This window comes from Rhamphochromis sp. 'chilingali', assembly GCF_963969265.1.
Source record: "Rhamphochromis sp. 'chilingali' genome assembly, chromosome: 7".
Classification (NCBI taxonomy): Eukaryota; Metazoa; Chordata; class Actinopteri; order Cichliformes; family Cichlidae; genus Rhamphochromis; species Rhamphochromis sp. 'chilingali'.
Genome location: NC_137934.1, coordinates 878,285 through 897,701, shown reverse-complemented (window position 1 = coordinate 897,701; position 19,417 = coordinate 878,285). Strand labels below are relative to the sequence as shown.

The 19,417-nt window shown below is 41.5% G+C and overlaps 2 protein-coding genes across 2 annotated transcripts in view; one reads left to right on the top strand and one right to left on the bottom strand.

Annotated features, from left to right (window-relative positions):
• Positions 1–16,945, top strand: part of tmem178bb (transmembrane protein 178Bb) — a 74,560-nt gene extending 57,615 nt beyond the window's left edge. The window contains exons 4-5 of the mRNA XM_080887729.1: positions 11,867–12,004; positions 13,551–16,945. Of these exons, the coding sequence (XP_080743855.1) occupies positions 11,867–12,004; positions 13,551–13,801 (389 nt within the window). The 3' untranslated portion in view covers positions 13,802–16,945. The remainder of the gene's footprint in view (positions 1–11,866; positions 12,005–13,550) is intronic.
• mrps33 (mitochondrial ribosomal protein S33) overlaps positions 1–19,417 on the bottom strand; it is a 339,553-nt gene that overhangs the window by 74,380 nt on the left and 245,756 nt on the right. The gene's annotated exons all lie outside the window — the stretch shown is intronic.

The window sequence follows — 19,417 nt, the reverse complement described above, 5'->3', positions numbered from 1 at the left end:
CACGGAGGAGGCCTCTGTCTGAAGTCCAGCACCTAAGGCTCTGTGAGCAACAAGGCAAGGCAAGGCAAGTTTATTTGTATAGCACAATTCAACAACAAGGTGATTCAAAGTGCTTTACAGAGACATTAGAAACAAGAACAAATAAAAAGCATGATTTAAAATTGAATAAAACAAGCAAATAAACTAACTAACTAATTAACAAACAAACAAACAAACAACAGTATATAAAATCAAAACAGATAAAATCAGAACAGTAGATAAAATCAGTAGTTAAATGTAAGTTTTTAAATTTAAGCTTAAAGTGTGGATTTGGTGCTTTATTCAAATGCAGCTGAGAACAGGTGAGTCTTCAACCTGGATTTAAATAAACTGAGTGTTTCAGCTGATCTGAGGCTTTCTGGGAGTTTGTTCCAGATATAAGGAGCATAAAAGCTGAATGCAGCTTCTCCGTGTCTGGTTCTGACTCTGGGAACTGATAAAAGACCGGATCCAGATGACCTGAGGGATCTGGATGGTTCATACTGGGTCAGGAGGTCATTGATGTATTTTGGTCCTAAACCATTCAGAGCTTTATAGGCCAGCATCAGAACTTTAAAGTCTATCCTCTGACGGACAGGCAGCCAGTGTAAGGACCTCAGAGCTGGACTGATGTGGTCCACTTTTTTGGTCTTAGTGAGGACTCGAGCAGCAGAGTTCTGAATGAGCTGTAGTTGTCTGACTGATTTTTTAGGTAGACCTGTAAAGATGCTGTTACAGTAATCAAGCCTACTAAAGATGAATGCATGGACTAGTTTTTCCAGGTCCTGTTGAGACATCAGATCTTTTATCCTTGATATATTCTTGAGGTGATAGTAAGCTGACTTTGTTATTGTCTTAATGTGTTTTTCTAAGTTTAGGTCTGCATCCATCACTACACCCAAATTTCTCGCCTGGTTTGTGGTTTTTAGATGTATAGATTGAAGTTCTCTGGTGACCTGTAATCGTTTTTCTTTGGCGCCAAAGACTATTACCTCAGTTTTGTTTTTGTTTAGCTGGAGAAAATTGTGGCACAACCAGTCATTGATTTCCTCAATGCATTTACCAAGAGCCTGTACAGGGCCTCGGTCTCCTGGTGACATTGTGATATATATTTGTGTGTCATCTGCATAGCTGTGATAGTTTATTTTGTTGTTGTTTATAATCTGTGCCAGTGGGAGCATGGAGATGTTAAACAGAAGGGGTCCCAAGATGGAACCTTGGGGAACTCCACATGTGATACTTGTCTGCTCAGATGTGAAGTTACCTATTGATACAAAGTATTTCCTGTTTTCTACGTATGTTTTGAACCAGTTTAGTACAGTTCCTGAAAGACCTGTCCAGTTCTCCAGTCGTTTGAGTAATATGTTGTGGTCAGCTGTATCAAATGCTGCACTGAGATCCAGTAAAACTAGGACTGACATTTTTCCACTGTCTGTATTCAGACATATGTCATTGAACACTTTGGTCAGAGCGGTTTCAGTGCTGTGGTTCTGTCTAAAACCTGACTGGAAGGCATCGTAGCAGTTATTCTGTTTTAAGAAGTAACTGAGCTGTTGAGAAACTGCTTTTTCAATGATCTTACTTAAAAACGGGAGATTTGAGATCGGCCTGTAGTTGTTCATTTGTGTCTTGTCAAGATTGTCCTTTTTCAGTATAGGTTTGATTACAGCAGTTTTTAGTGATTCTGGAAACACACCTGATAATAAAGAAAAGTTGACGATCTGTAACAGGTCTGACTCTAAAGTCAACAGAAAGGGGAGGAGGACCAGCGAGTGCCACGGCCATAAATTAGGATGAAACACGGAACATTAGGAAAATGGGTCCCTGAGCTGCTCCAAGAATGCCTCAGGCACCTGGAGACAGATGGTGATAGACTCGGTAGAATTACAGTTGTTAGAGGTAGAAGTAGAAGCGTAATTAATCCCTTTCGCTGACGATGCAGTTCTGTTGACTTCATCGGGTGGTGGCCTCCAGCTTCCAAATGGCCAAAGCAAAGCCTTATCTTCCTCCTAAAGACCTAGAAAAACGTGTTCATGCCTTCATCCCTTCTAGACTGCAATGCTTTCTGTTTGGGTCTCCAGCACTCGTCTCTCCATCACTTGCACTTAGTCCAAAATGCTGCTGCACATCTTTTAACAGGTGTTAGAAGGTATGAATACATCACTCCAGTTTTATTATTATCATTATCGTATTGAAGTTAAGATTCTTTTACTTACTCTCAAAGTTTTAATTGGTACGGCGCCCAGTTACTCAAGCAAACTCCTCAACATATATAAGAGCGCTGAGATCATCCAGCCAGATGCTCTTAGTACAGATTGAGTGAAGTGATAACTGAGCTGTCGATTGACCTTTTGATCCACATCCCTACCGTGCAATGTTCCCTCTAAGCTGCGCGCGTGTGCAATTTCACACTGCTGGCGTCTCTGCGCACAAAAAATCTACCTGAATTGAAATTAAAATGAAAACTTTAACAATTCTGTTCTGCAGTGTTAGTCAGTGACTGGCTGCTCCCGTAAGGGATTACGTTATCCCATAGTCCAGCCAATGATGCGATTCACATTCGTATGCAGCTAATCAACGTGGTTGACTGACAGCGTCCTTATGTGCCGGTGTTTTAGCAAAGCGGCTGATGTGGAGTGAAGCCACGTTAATGACAACGTGTACAACCATTGGAGATGTGAGCAGGACAGACGGAACAACTGACGGACAAAGTGTGGACTTTATACCAGTTTTTAAACTGTGTTGATCGGCCACGTAAAACCAGAGTTATGATAAAAATATCTGCAATGTTTGTTTTTCTTCCTGAATACTGTCGTTGTTTATATTTACTGCAGGAAGAAACGGTAAAAACGGCGTTTTATAAGGAAAACGCTCGAAAGCCTGTGAGCCAACCCCCCCCCCCCCCAAAAAAAAAAAAACCCCAGCCTTTCCTATTGGTGGCAAAATGTACCATGTTTAGGAAGGGGGAAGTTTTAGGAGTGACAGCGTGTTTGAGATGTGAGATGTTTGCGGCGTTTAGCGTAAATCTTGTGTAGTCAGTGTGTAGTTAGTGTGTAGTCAGTGTGTAGTTAGTGTGTAGTCAGTGTGTAGTTAGTGTGTAGTTAGTGTGTAGTTAGTGTGTAGTCAGTGTGTAGTCAGTGTGTAGTTAGTGTGTAGTCAGTGTGTAGTTAGTGTGTAGTTAGTGTGTAGTCAGTGTGTAGTCAGTGTGTAGTTAGTGTGTAGTTAGTGTGTAGTTAGTGTGTAGTCAGTGTGTAGTTAGTGTGTAGTTAGTGTGTAGTCAGTGTGTAGTTAGTGTGTAGTTAGTGTGTAGTTAGTGTGTAGTCAGTGTGTAGTCAGTGTGTAGTTAGTGTGTAGTCAGTGTGTAGTTAGTGTGTAGTCAGTGTGTAGTCAGTGTGTAGTTAGTGTGTAGTCAGTGTGTAGTCAGTGTGTAGTTAGTGTGTAGTCAGTGTGTAGTCAGTGTGTAGTCAGTGTGTAGTTAGTGTGTAGTCAGTGTGTAGTTAGTGTGTAGTTAGTGTGTAGTCAGTGTGTAGTCAGTGTGTAGTTAGTGTGTAGTCAGTGTGTAGTCAGTGTGTAGTTAGTGTGTAGTTAGTGTGTAGTCAGTGTGTAGTTAGTGTGTAGTTAGTGTGTAGTCAGTGTGTAGTCAGTGTGTAGTTAGTGTGTAGTCAGTGTGTAGTTAGTGTGTAGTTAGTGTGTAGTCAGTGTGTAGTCAGTGTGTAGTCAGTGTGTAGTTAGTGTGTAGTCAGTGTGTAGTTAGTGTGTAGTTAGTGTGTAGTCAGTGTGTAGTTAGTGTGTAGTCAGTGTGTAGTCAGTGTGTAGTCAGTGTGTAGTTAGTGTGTAGTCAGTGTGTAGTTAGTGTGTAGTCAGTGTGTAGTCAGTGTGTAGTTAGTGTGTAGTCAGTGTGTAGTCAGTGTGTAGTTAGTGTGTAGTTAGTGTGTAGTCAGTGTGTAGTTAGTGTGTAGTTAGTGTGTAGTCAGTGTGTAGTCAGTGTGTAGTTAGTGTGTAGTGAGTGTGTAGTGAGTGTGTAGTTAGTGTGTAGTTAGTGTGTAGTCAGTGTGTAGTCAGTGTGTAGTTAGTGTGTAGTTAGTGTGTAGTCAGTGTGTAGTCAGTGTGTAGTCAGTGTGTAGTTAGTGTGTAGTTAGTGTGTAGTCAGTGTGTAGCTAGTGTGTAGTGAGTGTGTAGTGAGTGTGTAGTGAGTGTGTAGTCAGTGTGTAGTTAGTGTGTAGTTAGTGTGTAGTGAGTGTGTAGTTAGTGTGTAGTTAGTGTGTAGTGAGTGTGTAGTCAGTGTGTAGTCAGTGTGTAGTCAGTGTGTAGTGAGTGTGTAGTCAGTGTGTAGTTAGTGTGTAGTCAGTGTGTAGTCAGTGTGTAGTTAGTGTTTAGTGAGTGTGTAGTGAGTGTGTAGTAAGTGTGTAGTCAGTGTGTAGTCAGTGTGTAGCTAGTGTATAGTGAGTGTGTAGTGAGTGTGTAGTCAGTGTGTAGTCAGTGTGTAGTTAGTGTGTAGTTAGTGTGTAGTCAGTGTGTAGTCAGTGTGTAGTTAGTGTGTAGTCAGTGTGTAGTTAGTGTGTAGTTAGTGTGTAGTCAGTGTGTAGTTAGTGTGTAGTTAGTGTGTAGTTAGTGTGTAGTCAGTGTGTAGTCAGTGTGTAGTTAGTGTGTAGTCAGTGTGTAGTTAGTGTGTAGTTAGTGTGTAGTCAGTGTGTAGTCAGTGTGTAGTCAGTGTGTAGTTAGTGTGTAGTCAGTGTGTAGTTAGTGTGTAGTCAGTGTGTAGTCAGTGTGTAGTCAGTGTGTAGTTAGTGTGTAGTCAGTGTGTAGTCAGTGTGTAGTTAGTGTGTAGTTAGTGTGTAGTTAGTGTGTAGTCAGTGTGTAGTTAGTGTGTAGTTAGTGTGTAGTCAGTGTGTAGTTAGTGTGTAGTCAGTGTGTAGTCAGTGTGTAGTCAGTGTGTAGTCAGTGTGTAGTTAGTGTGTAGTTAGTGTGTAGTGAGTGTGTAGTCAGTGTGTAGTTAGTGTGTAGTCAGTGTGTAGTTAGTGTGTAGTGAGTGTGTAGTGAGTGTGTAGTTAGTGTGTAGTTAGTGTGTAGTCAGTGTGTAGTCAGTGTGTAGTTAGTGTGTAGTTAGTGTGTAGTCAGTGTGTAGTTAGTGTGTAGTCAGTGTGTAGTCAGTGTGTAGTCAGTGTGTAGTTAGTGTGTAGTCAGTGTGTAGCTAGTGTGTAGTGAGTGTGTAGTGAGTGTGTAGTGAGTGTGTAGTCAGTGTGTAGCTAGTGTGTAGTGAGTGTGTAGTTAGTGTGTAGTGAGTGTGTAGTCAGTGTGTAGTGAGTGTGTAGTCAGTGTGTAGTTAGTGTGTAGTCAGTGTGTAGTCAGTGTGTAGTTAGTGTTTAGTGAGTGTGTAGTGAGTGTGTAGTGAGTGTGTAGTCAGTGTGTAGTCAGTGTGTAGTTAGTGTGTAGTCAGTGTGTAGTCAGTGTGTAGTTAGTGTGTAGTCAGTGTGTAGTCAGTGTGTAGTTAGTGTGTAGTCAGTGTGTAGTGAGTGTGTAGTCAGTGTGTAGTTAGTGTGTAGTTAGTGTGTAGTGAGTGTGTAGTCAGTGTGTAGTGAGTGTGTAGTCAGTGTGTAGTTAGTGTGTAGTCAGTGTGTAGTCAGTGTGTAGTTAGTGTTTAGTGAGTGTGTAGTCAGTGTGTAGTGAGTGTGTAGTCAGTGTGTAGTTAGTGTGTAGTCAGTGTGTAGTCAGTGTGTAGTTAGTGTTTAGTGAGTGTGTAGTGAGTGTGTAGTGAGTGTGTAGTCAGTGTGTAGTCAGTGTGTAGTTAGTGTGTAGTCAGTGTGTAGTGAGTGTGTAGTTAGTGTGTAGTCAGTGTGTAGTTAGTGTTTAGTGAGTGTGTAGTCAGTGTGTAGTGAGTGTGTAGTGAGTGTGTAGTGAGTGTGTAGTCAGTGTGTAGTGAGTGTGTAGTGAGTGTGTAGTTAGTGTTTAGTGAGTGTGTAGTCAGTGTGTAGTGAGTGTGTAGTTAGTGTGTAGTCAGTGTGTAGTCAGTGTGTAGTTAGTGTTTAGTGAGTGTGTAGTGAGTGTGTAGTCAGTGTGTAGTCAGTGTGTAGTTAGTGTGTAGTCAGTGTGTAGTTAGTGTTTAGTGAGTGTGTAGTCAGTGTGTAGTGAGTGTGTAGTCAGTGTGTAGTGAGTGTGTAGTGAGTGTGTAGTCAGTGTGTAGTCAGTGTGTAGTTAGTGTGTAGTGAGTGTGTAGTCAGTGTGTAGTGAGTGTGTAGTCAGTGTGTAGTCAGTGTGTAGTTAGTGTGTAGTGAGTGTGTAGTCAGTGTGTAGTTAGTGTGTAGTCAGTGTGTAGTTAGTGTTTAGTGAGTGTGTAGTCAGTGTGTAGTGAGTGTGTAGTCAGTGTGTAGTTAGTGTGTAGTCAGTGTGTAGTCAGTGTGTAGTTAGTGTGTAGTGAGTGTGTAGTGAGTGTGTAGTGAGTGTGTAGTCAGTGTGTAGTGAGTGTGTAGTGAGTGTGTAGTCAGTGTGTAGTTAGTGTGTAGTTAGTGTGTAGTGAGTGTGTAGTCAGTGTGTAGTCAGTGTGTAGTCAGTGTGTAGTGAGTGTGTAGTGAGTGTGTAGTGAGTGTGTAGTGAGTGTGTAGTGAGGTGTGTAGTGAGTGTGTAGTCAGTGTGTAGTTAGTGTGTAGTTAGTGTGTAGTGAGTGTGTAGTCAGTGTGTAGTCAGTGTGTAGTTAGTGTGTAGTCAGTGTGTAGTCAGTGTGTAGTCAGTGTGTAGTGAGTGTGTAGTGAGTGTGTAGTCAGTGTGTAGTCAGTGTGTAGTTAGTGTGTAGTCAGTGTGTAGTCAGTGTGTAGTTAGTGTGTAGTCAGTGTGTAGTCAGTGTGTAGTTAGTGTGTAGTCAGTGTGTAGTGAGTGTGTAGTCAGTGTGTAGTTAGTGTGTAGTCAGTGTGTAGTCAGTGTGTAGTTAGTGTGTAGTCAGTGTGTAGTCAGTGTGTAGTTAGTGTGTAGTCAGTGTGTAGTCAGTGTGTAGTCAGTGTGTAGTCAGTGTGTAGTTAGTGTGTAGTCAGTGTGTAGTCAGTGTGTAGTTAGTGTGTAGTCAGTGTGTAGTCAGTGTGTAGTTAGTGTGTAGTCAGTGTGTAGTCAGTGTGTAGTCAGTGTGTAGTGCGTGTGTAGTTAGTGTGTAGTCAGTGTGTATTTATTGGTAGTTCAGTGTGTAGTTAGTGTGTAGTGAGTGTGTAGTTAGTGTGTAGTCAGTGTGTAGTTAGTGTGTAGTCAGTGTGTAGTCAGTGTGTAGTTAGTGTGTAGTCAGTGTGTAGTCAGTGTGTAGTTAGTGTGTAGTCAGTGTGTAGTCAGTGTGTAGTTAGTGTGTAGTCAGTGTGTAGTCAGTGTGTAGTCAGTGTGTAGTCAGTGTGTAGTCAGTGTGTAGTTAGTGTGTAGTCAGTGTGTAGTTAGTGTGTAGTGAGTGTGTAGTGAGTGTGTAGTCAGTGTGTAGTCAGTGTGTAGTCAGTGTGTAGTTAGTGTGTAGTCAGTGTGTAGTTAGTGTGTAGTCAGTGTGTAGTCAGTGTGTAGTTAGTGTGTAGTCAGTGTGTAGCTAGTGTGTAGTTAGTGTGTAGTGAGTGTGTAGTTAGTGTGTAGTTAGTGTGTAGTCAGTGTGTAGTCAGTGTGTAGTGAGTGTGTAGTCAGTGTGTAGTGAGTGTGTAGTTAGTGTGTAGTTAGTGTGTAGTCAGTGTGTAGTCAGTGTGTAGTGAGTGTGTAGTCAGTGTGTAGTTAGTGTGTAGTTAGTGTGTAGTGAGTGTGTAGTGAGTGTGTAGTGAGTGTGTAGTCAGTGTGTAGTTAGTGTGTAGTTAGTGTGTAGTGAGTGTGTAGTTAGTGTGTAGTTAGTGTGTAGTCAGTGTGTAGTCAGTGTGTAGTGAGTGTGTAGTCAGTGTGTAGTTAGTGTGTAGTCAGTGTGTAGTGAGTGTGTAGTTAGTGTGTAGTTAGTGTGTAGTCAGTGTGTAGTCAGTGTGTAGTTAGTGTTTAGTGAGTGTGTAGTGAGTGTGTAGTGAGTGTGTAGTCAGTGTGTAGTCAGTGTGTAGTCAGTGTGTAGTGAGTGTGTAGTCAGTGTGTAGCTAGTGTGTAGTGAGTGTGTAGTGAGTGTGTAGTCAGTGTGTAGTCAGTGTGTAGTTAGTGTGTAGTGAGTGTGTAGTTAGTGTGTAGTGAGTGTGTAGTGAGTGTGTAGTCAGTGTGTAGTTATTGTGTAGTTAGTGTGTAGTTAGTGTGTAGTTAGTGTGTAGTGAGTGTGTAGTCAGTGTGTAGTCAGTGTGTAGTTAGTGTGTAGTGAGTGTGTAGTCAGTGTGTAGTTAGTGTGTAGTTAGTGTGTAGTTAGTGTGTAGTGAGTGTGTAGTTAGTGTGTAGTGAGTGTGTAGTCAGTGTGTAGTCAGTGTGTAGTTATTGTGTAGTCAGTGTGTAGTCAGTGTGTAGTTAGTGTGTAGTGTAGTCAGTAGTGTTGTTGTGTGTCAGGACAATGAGGCGCCTGCTGAGTGTTACAGGTGTTACAGCAGTGACACATCTGCTGCTGTCAGGCCTGCAGGTATCAGGCTGTTGTTCTCCTTCATCTCATAGTGGACAGAAATTATTTTTTGTGACACAAATAATTTGTGTGGCATCAGATTTGATGCAGAACAGCTGATTGTTCTGTAAATAGTTTGAAATGTTTGTTTAAAAAACGCCTTGGCTGCATTTTTAGGTAAACAGCTGCAAAAAACTGTTGTTTGCAAAACTCAGTTACTTTTTTGAAGAAGTAACTATATAATTAATTGCCCAACATTGGTCATTATTTACTGTATTTGCAGACAGAGTTACAGACTCTCTCCCAGACCACAGACTCATAATACAGTCAGAGCTTTATTTTTATATTTTTATTTTTATTAAAAAAAAGAAAGTTGTGTTTTCAAAATTGTTGTCAAAGTTATTTTTCCTTCCAACAGTGTTAACATGCTACAGGTCATGAACAAGATTTTTTTACATTCTCATTGTAAGTGGGCTAAAGCAGTTAATTAAAAGTAGTCTAACATAAATGCTGTAATTTGATTATTTTAATAAACCATGTAACTTGCATGGATTGGATGCTGGCGTGACCACAGTGCACACGTCTGCTGTTGCTCACAGTGGTCCAAGTGTCCGCTCAGGGAGTTTGTGTGTTCAGACACATGAAACATTAGAGGGAACTTTGCTACCGTCATCTTTCACATCAACTGTTGAACGAGGTCGTGGATGCAAGTAGTGAAAGAGATACAGCAGGTTCAGTGTGGATGGCGAGGTGCCTAAAACACCTCACCCAGAGCCTTCTGTTATGGCCTTATGCATCTCTATAAACCTTAACCATGACCAAATGTTGTCGAACTCTTGAGTGACACGTTATGAATACAGAGTTGAATCTTTAAAAACTCCACTCTGTCTAGGTAGAGCGCTAATTTCATTAACAAATCAATATTTCGGTTGTTCCCAGAAACAGGATCATGTAAAGTGCATTAAAATGCATCCATTTTTTTTACCATGTTCACAGAGTGACAGAAGCACTGGATATGAAAACACTCTCACACTTGGCTGCCTGTGAAACGTTCAAATGTGTTTTAAAGGGCATAGAAACACACGCCTGTGTTCAACTTGTGTTTTATTTTCCAGGCATGAAACTGACCTAACAGTTCAGCCCACACAGAAGCAGCATATTGAAGCACTTTGCTTTGGTGTCCATATCATGTCCAGACAACCAGCATTTTTATTGCCTTCTGTGTCCAGCTGGACTTCTTAGACATGGTCAACCATCACTTTGACAAAGGTCCATTCAAAAAGAAAGACTCATCATTAGCACCTCTGGTGTGTAGCGATGTACACCAGGCGATTAAGCCTGATTGCTGTGATCTTTACTTAAGCACCAGAGTATTCAGTGCCACCTTTTCATAAGCAGAATTTCTAAATGGTTTGAAGCTGTAAATAATATCTTTAGTTTTGCTCAATGCACCATTACAGTGAACTGAGGTCTTTGTTTTAGTTTTCATGTGTAACAGGATGACTTAATCTACTAAAATTAGGAATCTGTGTGTATGTTAACTTCTTAAACAAGCTCTGATGACCACACGCGACTTCCAAATGAGTAACGCTGTCTTCCACGCTCAACATCTAGAGCTTTACTATCAAACTGTCTTTGAGCTCTACCTTTAAGTGCTCTCTGCCTCCCCCTCACTTCCTCTCCTGCCTTTGACTCATTCAAATGGCTTTCTGGCTCCAGTCTGGAGAGTCGCTCACTTAGCAACTTGGCAATGGACCTGAAAAGATTAAGAAAATCTTGTGTCAAAAACTGCTGAGTCAGACAAGTCTGGTTTTATCAGCAGTGCCAGAAGTGTGGCCTATCAAAGGGACACACAGCAGCCAATAAGACAGTTCTGCCGTAATAATGCTGCGCAGCCATTGTCTGTCAGCGCCTCTGTGCAATCTGCTTAGTTTCATGGCCTTTCACACACAGACTCGTGTTGTACATTGGAAGACAAAAATGCCGTCCTGCTTGGCAGAAGAGAGAAATGACATCCAGGCACCAAACTGGATCATGTCCCTTTTTTCCAGCAGGTTTCTTTCTCTGCTTTCAACCATCAGTAATTTAAAATATGAATTCATTTAGCAAAGATGCTCATTTTACTCCCTTTATCCTTTGATCGTAGTTGACACTGATGTGCAGGCCTCATCACCCTGGTCATGGGACACAGGTTTTGCTACCCATTGAAGCTGGCAAAAGAGCTTAGAAATGCTGGATGAGAGGATGCTGTTACTCCTCCATCTTCAGCTGCAACTGATAGTCCTTGTTTTGTTCTGCGGCCTCAGTTATCTTAATTACATACCTGTTATTAACCTCTGTCTCTCTTCCACAGCATGTCTTTATCCTGTCCTCCTTCTCTCACCCCAACCAATCACAGCAGATGGCCCCGCCCCTCCCCGAGCCTGGTTCTGCCGGAGGTTTCTTCCTGTTAAAAGGGAGTTTTTCCTTCCCGCTGTCGCCAAAGTGCTGCACATAGGGGTCATATGATTGTTGGGTTTTTCTCTGTATTATTGTAGGGCCTACCTTACAGTATAAAGCACATTGAGGCGACTGTTGTTGTGATTTGGTGCTGTAGAAATAGAATAGAATAGAATTGAATCTAGTTCCAGATCAGGTTGCCCTGTTGCTACCTCCAGAGGGTACTCTGTGTCATCCTGTCTCTCTGTTTTGGTTTGTAGCTGGTCATTTGCAGCAGAGCTTCTCTCCATGCTTTTAAGAGTGATATATCTGTTTGGCTCCACCCCGTCCGCCCACCCCACTCGCCGTGTGACCACGTGGGTCCTCGTCACTTGGCGAGTAACTTTGAGCTGGATAAAGAAAGCAGTACAAGCCCTTTACCTCCTGATGAAAACTGCCTGAGTCGAGCTCCTCGGCTGTACAGCTGACGTTGCTGTGCCCGAGGCAGATTCTCTGGTGATAACATCCCGAACACGTGTAGCTTTCCTCTCAGGTCCAGAACGTACTGGATTTCACTCTTTACAACAGATCCATGCTTTTGGAATATATGCAGGGTGTGGTCTTTGAAATGTTACTGACATGTTTCAATAATCTTCACAGTATTTTGTTGCCTCTTTTCTAACTTTTCCCGAAGATGTTGCTAGTGTGTAAGTTAAATGAAGCGCATGTCTATTTAAAATAATACTTTAAAAAAACAAAGTGTTTATTTGCAACAACAATAAAACAAGGTCATGAACTATTCACGTGTTGTTTCTGTCATGACTAATATATTCTGATTTCTCGTCACTCAAACAGAATAAATAAGCTGCAGCATTTATTCTGATGATGACCATAACACTCAATTTCTCACTTAATGTCTTTCCTCAGACTTGCGGCGAATGACAGCTGGTTTCATGGGCATGGCTGTGGCCATCATCCTGTTCGGCTGGGTCATTGGTTTGCTGGGCTGCTGCTGGGACCGAGGCCTCATGCAATATGTGGCCGGCCTCCTCTTCCTAATGGGAGGTGAGTCTCACACACACACACACACACACACACACACACACACACACACACACACACACACACACACACACACACACACACACACATGCCTGACGGGGGCAGCAAAGGCACCTGGACCTCTGACTCAAGGACCTATGCAGTTTTCTCTGCCTTTATGTTTGTTGAAATATTTTTATCATCATTCAAATGATTCAAAGTCTATATTTTCTTACACAAAATGAACCATGGCTACAAACCCTGGTGTTTTTCCCTCACTCCCACTTTGCTCTCCAGTGGGTTTGATGCATTTTAGAACTGCAGTCTTCTCCACTGACTTGCTGCTGACACTAACTTGGCCCTGTTGCTCTTAAACACCTCTGGTGGGTTCTTATAATCATGCACAACAGTCTCTCCAAGCACTCAGAGGACGGGACAATCCAGGGAAGGTCTGTACACAAGAGGAAGAACGGTGACATTAGTTGCAAGGAAAACACACCAGACTAAAGAACCGGAGTTTTATTAACAGCGTCGCTCAATGATCCAGCAAAGACTGAACCTCAGCCACCATCTAAGTAGTGCCTCTTGACGAAATCATTGGGAAAAGGTAACTGATTCATCAACATCGACACAGACACACAAGCACAGAGAGAGGACAGGGAGACACAAAGAGAAAGCAAAGCCTTCGACCAGATTCCAAAAGGCTGATTCTGCTCATCTGGACATTTTCAGTGGGAGAAACGTTTCATCATCATCAGCTGACTGCAGGTTTCAACCTTATAAACAGGACATTTGCACAATGACTGAAACCAGCACCACTGAAGGAACAGTGGGCTGGGAGGTCGGCTCATTGATCAACAGCAATGTGCACAGTATATGGTCTTGTACATGTGTCTGACGGAGGATCTGTGAAGATGGGGAAATAACTGTTCGTTCGCCTGCTGAATCTGTCATTTTACTCAGTTTCTGATCTTTTCATTCAACTGTGTGAGAGAGAATTTCAGAAAGAAAACATGACATAGAAGAACTATTTGAAAAACTGAAGCGATGAAAAGTGAAGGATGGAAAATGTTCATAACCAAGTGCTTCAACAGTTTAATGATCCGTGGCCTTATCCCAAATCGTATGTCATTGTTGTGTTTGCATCATCCAGGGCTGCACTAGGCTGTGACTAACATGCAGGCACTCATTTAGGGAGTGTGTGATGTGCTTTAGCTTTGGATTTGAAACTTTGCTCAGTCATGCTCATTTTATTGTGGGAAGTCAAAATCATAATTGTATTTGCTGTTCTACCACAGCCCACTGTGACATTTTCACTGTGAATTCTCACAAATACTTCATGGATACTTCATAATAATAACACTTAATGCATTAGGTGAAGCATTTCCAGTGAACACAACGCAGGGAAAAAGTTACAGTGTGTTTGGGATCTATTCAAAGATAATCGGCATTAAAAGTATTAAAGCAGCTGCAACTGTATTTTAAATTTTGCATGATGTGACCTGTTCAGTTCCTGCTGCCGGTGCTCACCACGGATATCACATCTTTCAACATCTTGTTGTTTTTGCAGGAACCTTCTGTATCATCTCCCTCTGTACCTGCGTCGCTGGCATCAACTTCGAGCTTTCCCGTTACCCGCGGTACCTGTACAGCTTGCCCGATGATATCGGCCACGGCTACGGCTGGTCCATGTTCTGCGCCTGGGGAGGCCTCGGCCTCACACTTATCTCTGGCTTCTTCTGCACTCTCGCGCCCTCTGTTCAACCAATACCGAGGTCTACCTGTCCCAAATCTCGACAGGAGAACGGCACCGTGTGCTAAAGCTGGCTGCGTGCGCCAGGCCAGCTGAACCCACAGACAGACAGACAAAACAAACAAGCTATTCCATGTTTCCATGTGTCAGCTCATATCCACTCTATCCTGGTTACAGATTTTGTGTGTGTGTTTGTTTAAAATGGGTGTCTTGATATCTTGAAAATACAAGAAAAAAACCTGAAGAACTGAAGAAATATCAAAAATTAAAAGTTGTGTTTATTTTTATTTTGTGGAGTAGATGCAGAAATGGATCGTGACCAGGAAAGACGTGAAAGAAATGATATGGAGACCACGAAAGACTAAATTGTAACGAGTGAGTGCTTTACTGGTCTACTGTGATTGTGGAGACGCTAATGGATTAACAGATTGTTCAGAAGATCAAGTAAAGATCTGGTGGAACCTTCTTATGATCTTTTAAAGCTTTTTGTGGAATATTTCACAAGCCAGTGGATCAAACATGAAACCATGTGACTAGCGGGAGTGGGATCACATGAATTCTCCAACTTCTGGGGTCCTTCCAGTTACTAGTAACAGGCAAGATCCAGAAGAGAAGATCCAGGACTTCCACTGATGTACATTATTGTACAGAATATTCAAGAGAAATGACAACCAGGCATTGGACTATTTCCATCTTTGTGTCGGTGCAGCACATTCCAGCGAATGATCCTAATCTAACGTTTCATACATGCATTCCTCTTTTACTGAAACTGTTTTGCTTTTTACTGAACCTTCATGTTGTGAATGAACTGTTGACTCGCTCAATGCAAATGTGTTTAATTTTTTCATTCTAGTCATAAGGCTAAGTGTGTGTGTGTGTGTGTGTGTGTGTGTGTGTGTGTGTGTTTACGTGCAGACATGTTGAGACGAGTTATTTTCAAGTCTTTACAAAAGAGTGATCAACTTGACAAAGCAGCGCCTCAGCCTGAGTATGTAGGGAAACAGAAGCTTTGATCAGCAGTGAGATGAAACAGGAAGCTGCAGTATCCCGTTTAACCAAACTGACATCTGCCCCGTCTTTTCTGGAGAGCCCCAGTTGACCCGGCAGATAAAGAAGTCGCTTTAAAAGGGAACAGCACGTTTAGCTCTGCTGAACATCTAGGGAACGTTTAAGTAATTACATCTAATGAGAACACTTCTTGTCCCCGGGGATCAGCAGGTTATCTGCAGGGCCTTCTCGAAACAGTATCTAAGCATAAGGTTTGAAAGGTCTCATCTTAGAAGAAGGAAGAAAGATCTCAGCCACGAACCATGAATCACAAACACATGGGCTTGAATTTACTCACATCATCAATTCACCAACACTGAATCCAGCAGGCAGTTGTTGCCAACATCCAGTTTGTGAAAGCGGAGACTCTAAATACCACAGTCCCGTACCAGGGACAGACAGTTCAATTCAATATAGTTCAAATCACAACAGTCACATCAAAGTGCTTTACATTGTAAGGTAGACCCTACAATAATACATACAGAGAAAACCCAACAATCATATGAACTCCTATGAGCAGCACTTTGGCGACAGTGGGAAGGAAAAACTCCCTTTTAACAGGAAGAAACCTCCAGCAGAACCAGGCTCAGGGAGGGGCGGGGCCATCTGCTGTGATTGGTTAGTTAAGGGAGGATTCAGTCAGAGGATCCAGCCCTCACTGTAAGTCTAAAGTAGAGCGGGTGTGTTATATTGGGGTGATACAGAACTATGACGTGTTGAAGATGAGACGGGACCACTGAGAGGCAGGCGACGATTTCATTTCCCACTGGATCTATCTACTGACATGTTACAATGTATCCAGCCAAGACTTAAAGCAAACACTGTACTGGGATCTGTTCAGAATAATTTAGGTTAATTACAACTTGGATCATGTTTTTCTAGCTTTGGACATCAATTGGTCATTACTGATACTGTGTTGTTTTTGTTCTTGTTCATAGTTTTGTCTATGTGTTGCTTAAGAAACATGATGGAGTTCTCTGACACCAGGTTACTGTGTGGATTAGCAGCTACTGTCAGAAACTGCTTAGTTTGAATTAACATCATTATCGAACTGCCTTTTTCTTTCAGCACTGATGGTCAGCTGGTCAAACATGTCTTATAACACTTATACTCACATACAAGTAAACTGACATTTCCAAAGAAACATCTTTTTATCTCAAGACAAAATGCTCTTTATGAGAAAAAATGAAAAATGTGAGAAAAAATGAAATACATTATTTTATGGACAAACACTGCGCCACAGTAAGTCACAGACTGCCACAATCATGAACTCAGATCTATCAACTCCAAACCTGTTCACCTGGTCTGTGGTCACAGACATTTGTAAAAGAGTGGGTCATCCTAAAGATTTTGAGCACCGTGCTCACAGAATTTGAGCGTGGTGCTTTCATACTAAACCACCCTAAGTCTGTTTTTGTTTCTTCCATCTTAGACATTCGACAGTCAGCTATAAGTGGTATTATTGCAAAGTGGAACCTCTTAGGAACTAAAGTGACTCAACCATGAGAAAGCAGATCATATAAAGTGGCAAATGATGCTCGTAGTTAAGTTAAGTCACCACCAGTCTGCTGATCTAACAACGTCCTGTGGAATCATCAGGACAAAAACTATGCATCAGAGCTTCATGGTATTCGTGGCCCAATACTTTTGTGCACATAGTGTATCTCAGATCCACATCGTATGGGAACCAAGTGGCAAAGGCAATCCATCACAGTCAGTAGAGGAGCAAAAATAGATGAGACTGTCTGTGACAAAATCTAAAATGAAAATATTAGAATTGAGAAAGTCGTTTACTTGTATGGGAATATTTCTCTAGAAGGCAGGAGCTCTGTTATTTAAAATGTTCTTTGTCTGTTTTCATAGCAGTGACAGCAGATGTGTATCATCCTCAGAAAGAAGCTTGTTGTTTCTTTTTAGACTTTCTTCATTAATTTTATTTTATTATTGATTTTTTGTCCTGTAACAAATGAATTCAGCATCATGAATGGTTTTCAGGAGTGTAAATAAAACATGAGGATGTAGTGTCTGATATTCCCAAGTCCCAGTTTTATAAGATTATCATGTTTGGCACCCGTGCTGGCAGCGTTCCTTTAATCCTGCTCATGAGCTGGGACACATTTTGAGTTCCAAAGTTACCTGAAAGACGTTTTTTTAGTGTTTCCGGAAATTTGGGACCTTTATGATAAAAATAACAACAATTCCAACAATACGTACAATCCCACATAAGTCATGTACAGTAAGTAAATATATTAGTTAAAAACATACCCAGTAGAAAACATGGGTGTAGCTTATGTGTCAGAAAAATAAAGCTAAGTTCATGAAAACCTGCATTCATCTGCCACCAGATGGCAACAGCTGTGGTTGCAAACAGACTTGCAGTCCTATAGAAGTTTATGGGAAAGGCTTTCTGACGTGACCCCTGTAAATACTGTCCTGCTGAGTTTATTGGCTCAGTCACTCATTTTGGGTCATATTGACTAAAAAGGTCTCTTTTGTAAATCTTGGTTATACCACCCCATATGGAAAAGATATATATAAATCTTATAAAGTTTGTATCTGTCTTGTGTGAAAAGCATATAAGAGTGAAAACAGATATAAGATCCCTTGAAAAATTATATAATGAAACTTGTATGTTTTGGATACTAAAACAATGTATGAAAGTAATGAGAAAGTGGCCACTTTCATGAGTAATCACATATAAGTTTTTACTATTTCTTTTCCATATGGGACGGCTCCAAATGGAGGATTATCTGTGACAGGAACTCACACGTGTGGAGGGATCTCACAACCAGATTATAGGTGGCAGACAGTTGGTGTCATAAGCCACTCCCTCTCGTCACGGATGGCTGTTCACAGTGGACGCATAGATGGCTTCTTTCACTCGTTGCTTTTCTTTCCCCCTCAGATTACAACGACCTGGATGTCTGAGAACCTTCACAGACACAAACAGAATTAACCTTTGATAGCAGAAAACCTTTGGTATGCTTGTTGCTTCATCATATCAAAGCTGCCTCACATAATATCCTTATCAAAGGTGGGTCACAGCTGATTAGGCTAAAAGGGAATCATTTCAGACACAGCATAGCAGATGAAACTGTGTGGCTGTAAATTCAACAATGTTCCAGATACAAATATTTTGTCTCCACATTGAATTCACACGTAAAGTGTCAGGCGCCGTCTGAGCTGTGCGTGTGAGATGAACCTCGCCATCAAGCTGGATCAATGAGGCCTTAAAGTGCAATATCAGTGAAGGCTGTTATAGCCAATGACTCTCCAGTGTCTTTGGCTCCAATGGACCAATGTTTTAACAAATACAAAGGAAAGTAAACTTCTGTCGGGAAATGAAGCCGTTATGAATTAGGATTACTCCGAACCCTAATCCTAACTGTAAGTCTCATCATTGCTGGTTTAAAACAACCTTATGTAACTCAGATTTGAAACATCATAAACAAATATGTGTACAATGGTTCAAATAAGCTTCTTGCTCCAATAAACTGAGATGTTAATGATGAAGGTTCCAAACTCAAGCTTCTGACTGATCGTATCAAATCAATGGGTGATGTCACGATGGCTATTTTCACTTAATCTGTATGAATTATGACCGTCTGATTTTTTGGTTTTCTCTGTGTGTGTATGGATGGGCGGTTTGAGAATATATACAACATATGATATTATAAATCCACTGCAGTGTGGAGACAGTTTCATGCTCCGTCCATGTCGGTTTCCTCATGATGTCCGACACACGGCAAAAGCAAAAGTAAGACATGTTTAGGCAGACGTCGTCATCACATATAAACTGTTTTATTAAATAATTCAGTGTCAGTCAACATTAAAAAGACAGTCGTCCAAAGAGGATGGGCCAACAAATGAAATTATGATCAAATACTGCAAATAAAGTAGTTTTTCTGTTGATTCTGTTCATCTGGATGTTTTCAGTGGGAGAAACGTTTCGTCGCTCATCCAGGTGACGTCTTCAGTCTCAGCTGACTGCAGGTTTCCCCGATCTTAGATTTTTATAATACATTTGTGACCTGGCCATAAACAATACTGTGCAAAGGGTTTGAGAATTGTTTTTATTTGCTCTTGCAGTAGCATCAGAGAGGAATCTGAGCACCCGCCGACACACTTTGGCAAAACAACATTTACTTATAAACAACTGCTTTAGCTTCCAGAAAATAGACAGTGAGGTCCTTATAGGTCGCTGATCTCAATATGATAAAACCAATATAAGAGTCTGTGAAAAGAAAGAGACGCTGATAAAAGTTCTTGAAGCACTGAACAGCTTAACGTCCAGGTAACTTGACTGCGAGTGTACTTTTCTCCCACTGTGCTGTGACTAATGTTAACTGAGAAAGAATCGTCACATTACTTTTAGTACATTAAACATTTGCACAGTAATCTATGTAATCCTGTTTCTGACCACTGACGTCTTTATTTCAAACCGGCATTTTTGTTGAGTGTCAAGTTTGATTTTGTGAAGCTGATTTTCTACACAGCCTTTGTGTACACGGCTGAACATGTGAGGGGATGTGGGCTCGGTCAGTTCATCAAATAAAGCCCAGTAAAAACTGATGCTTATGAGAAAGGTGGGCAGCACGTGCAGCTTTTGTATTTTTTCATTCATTGGACTCCTTGAT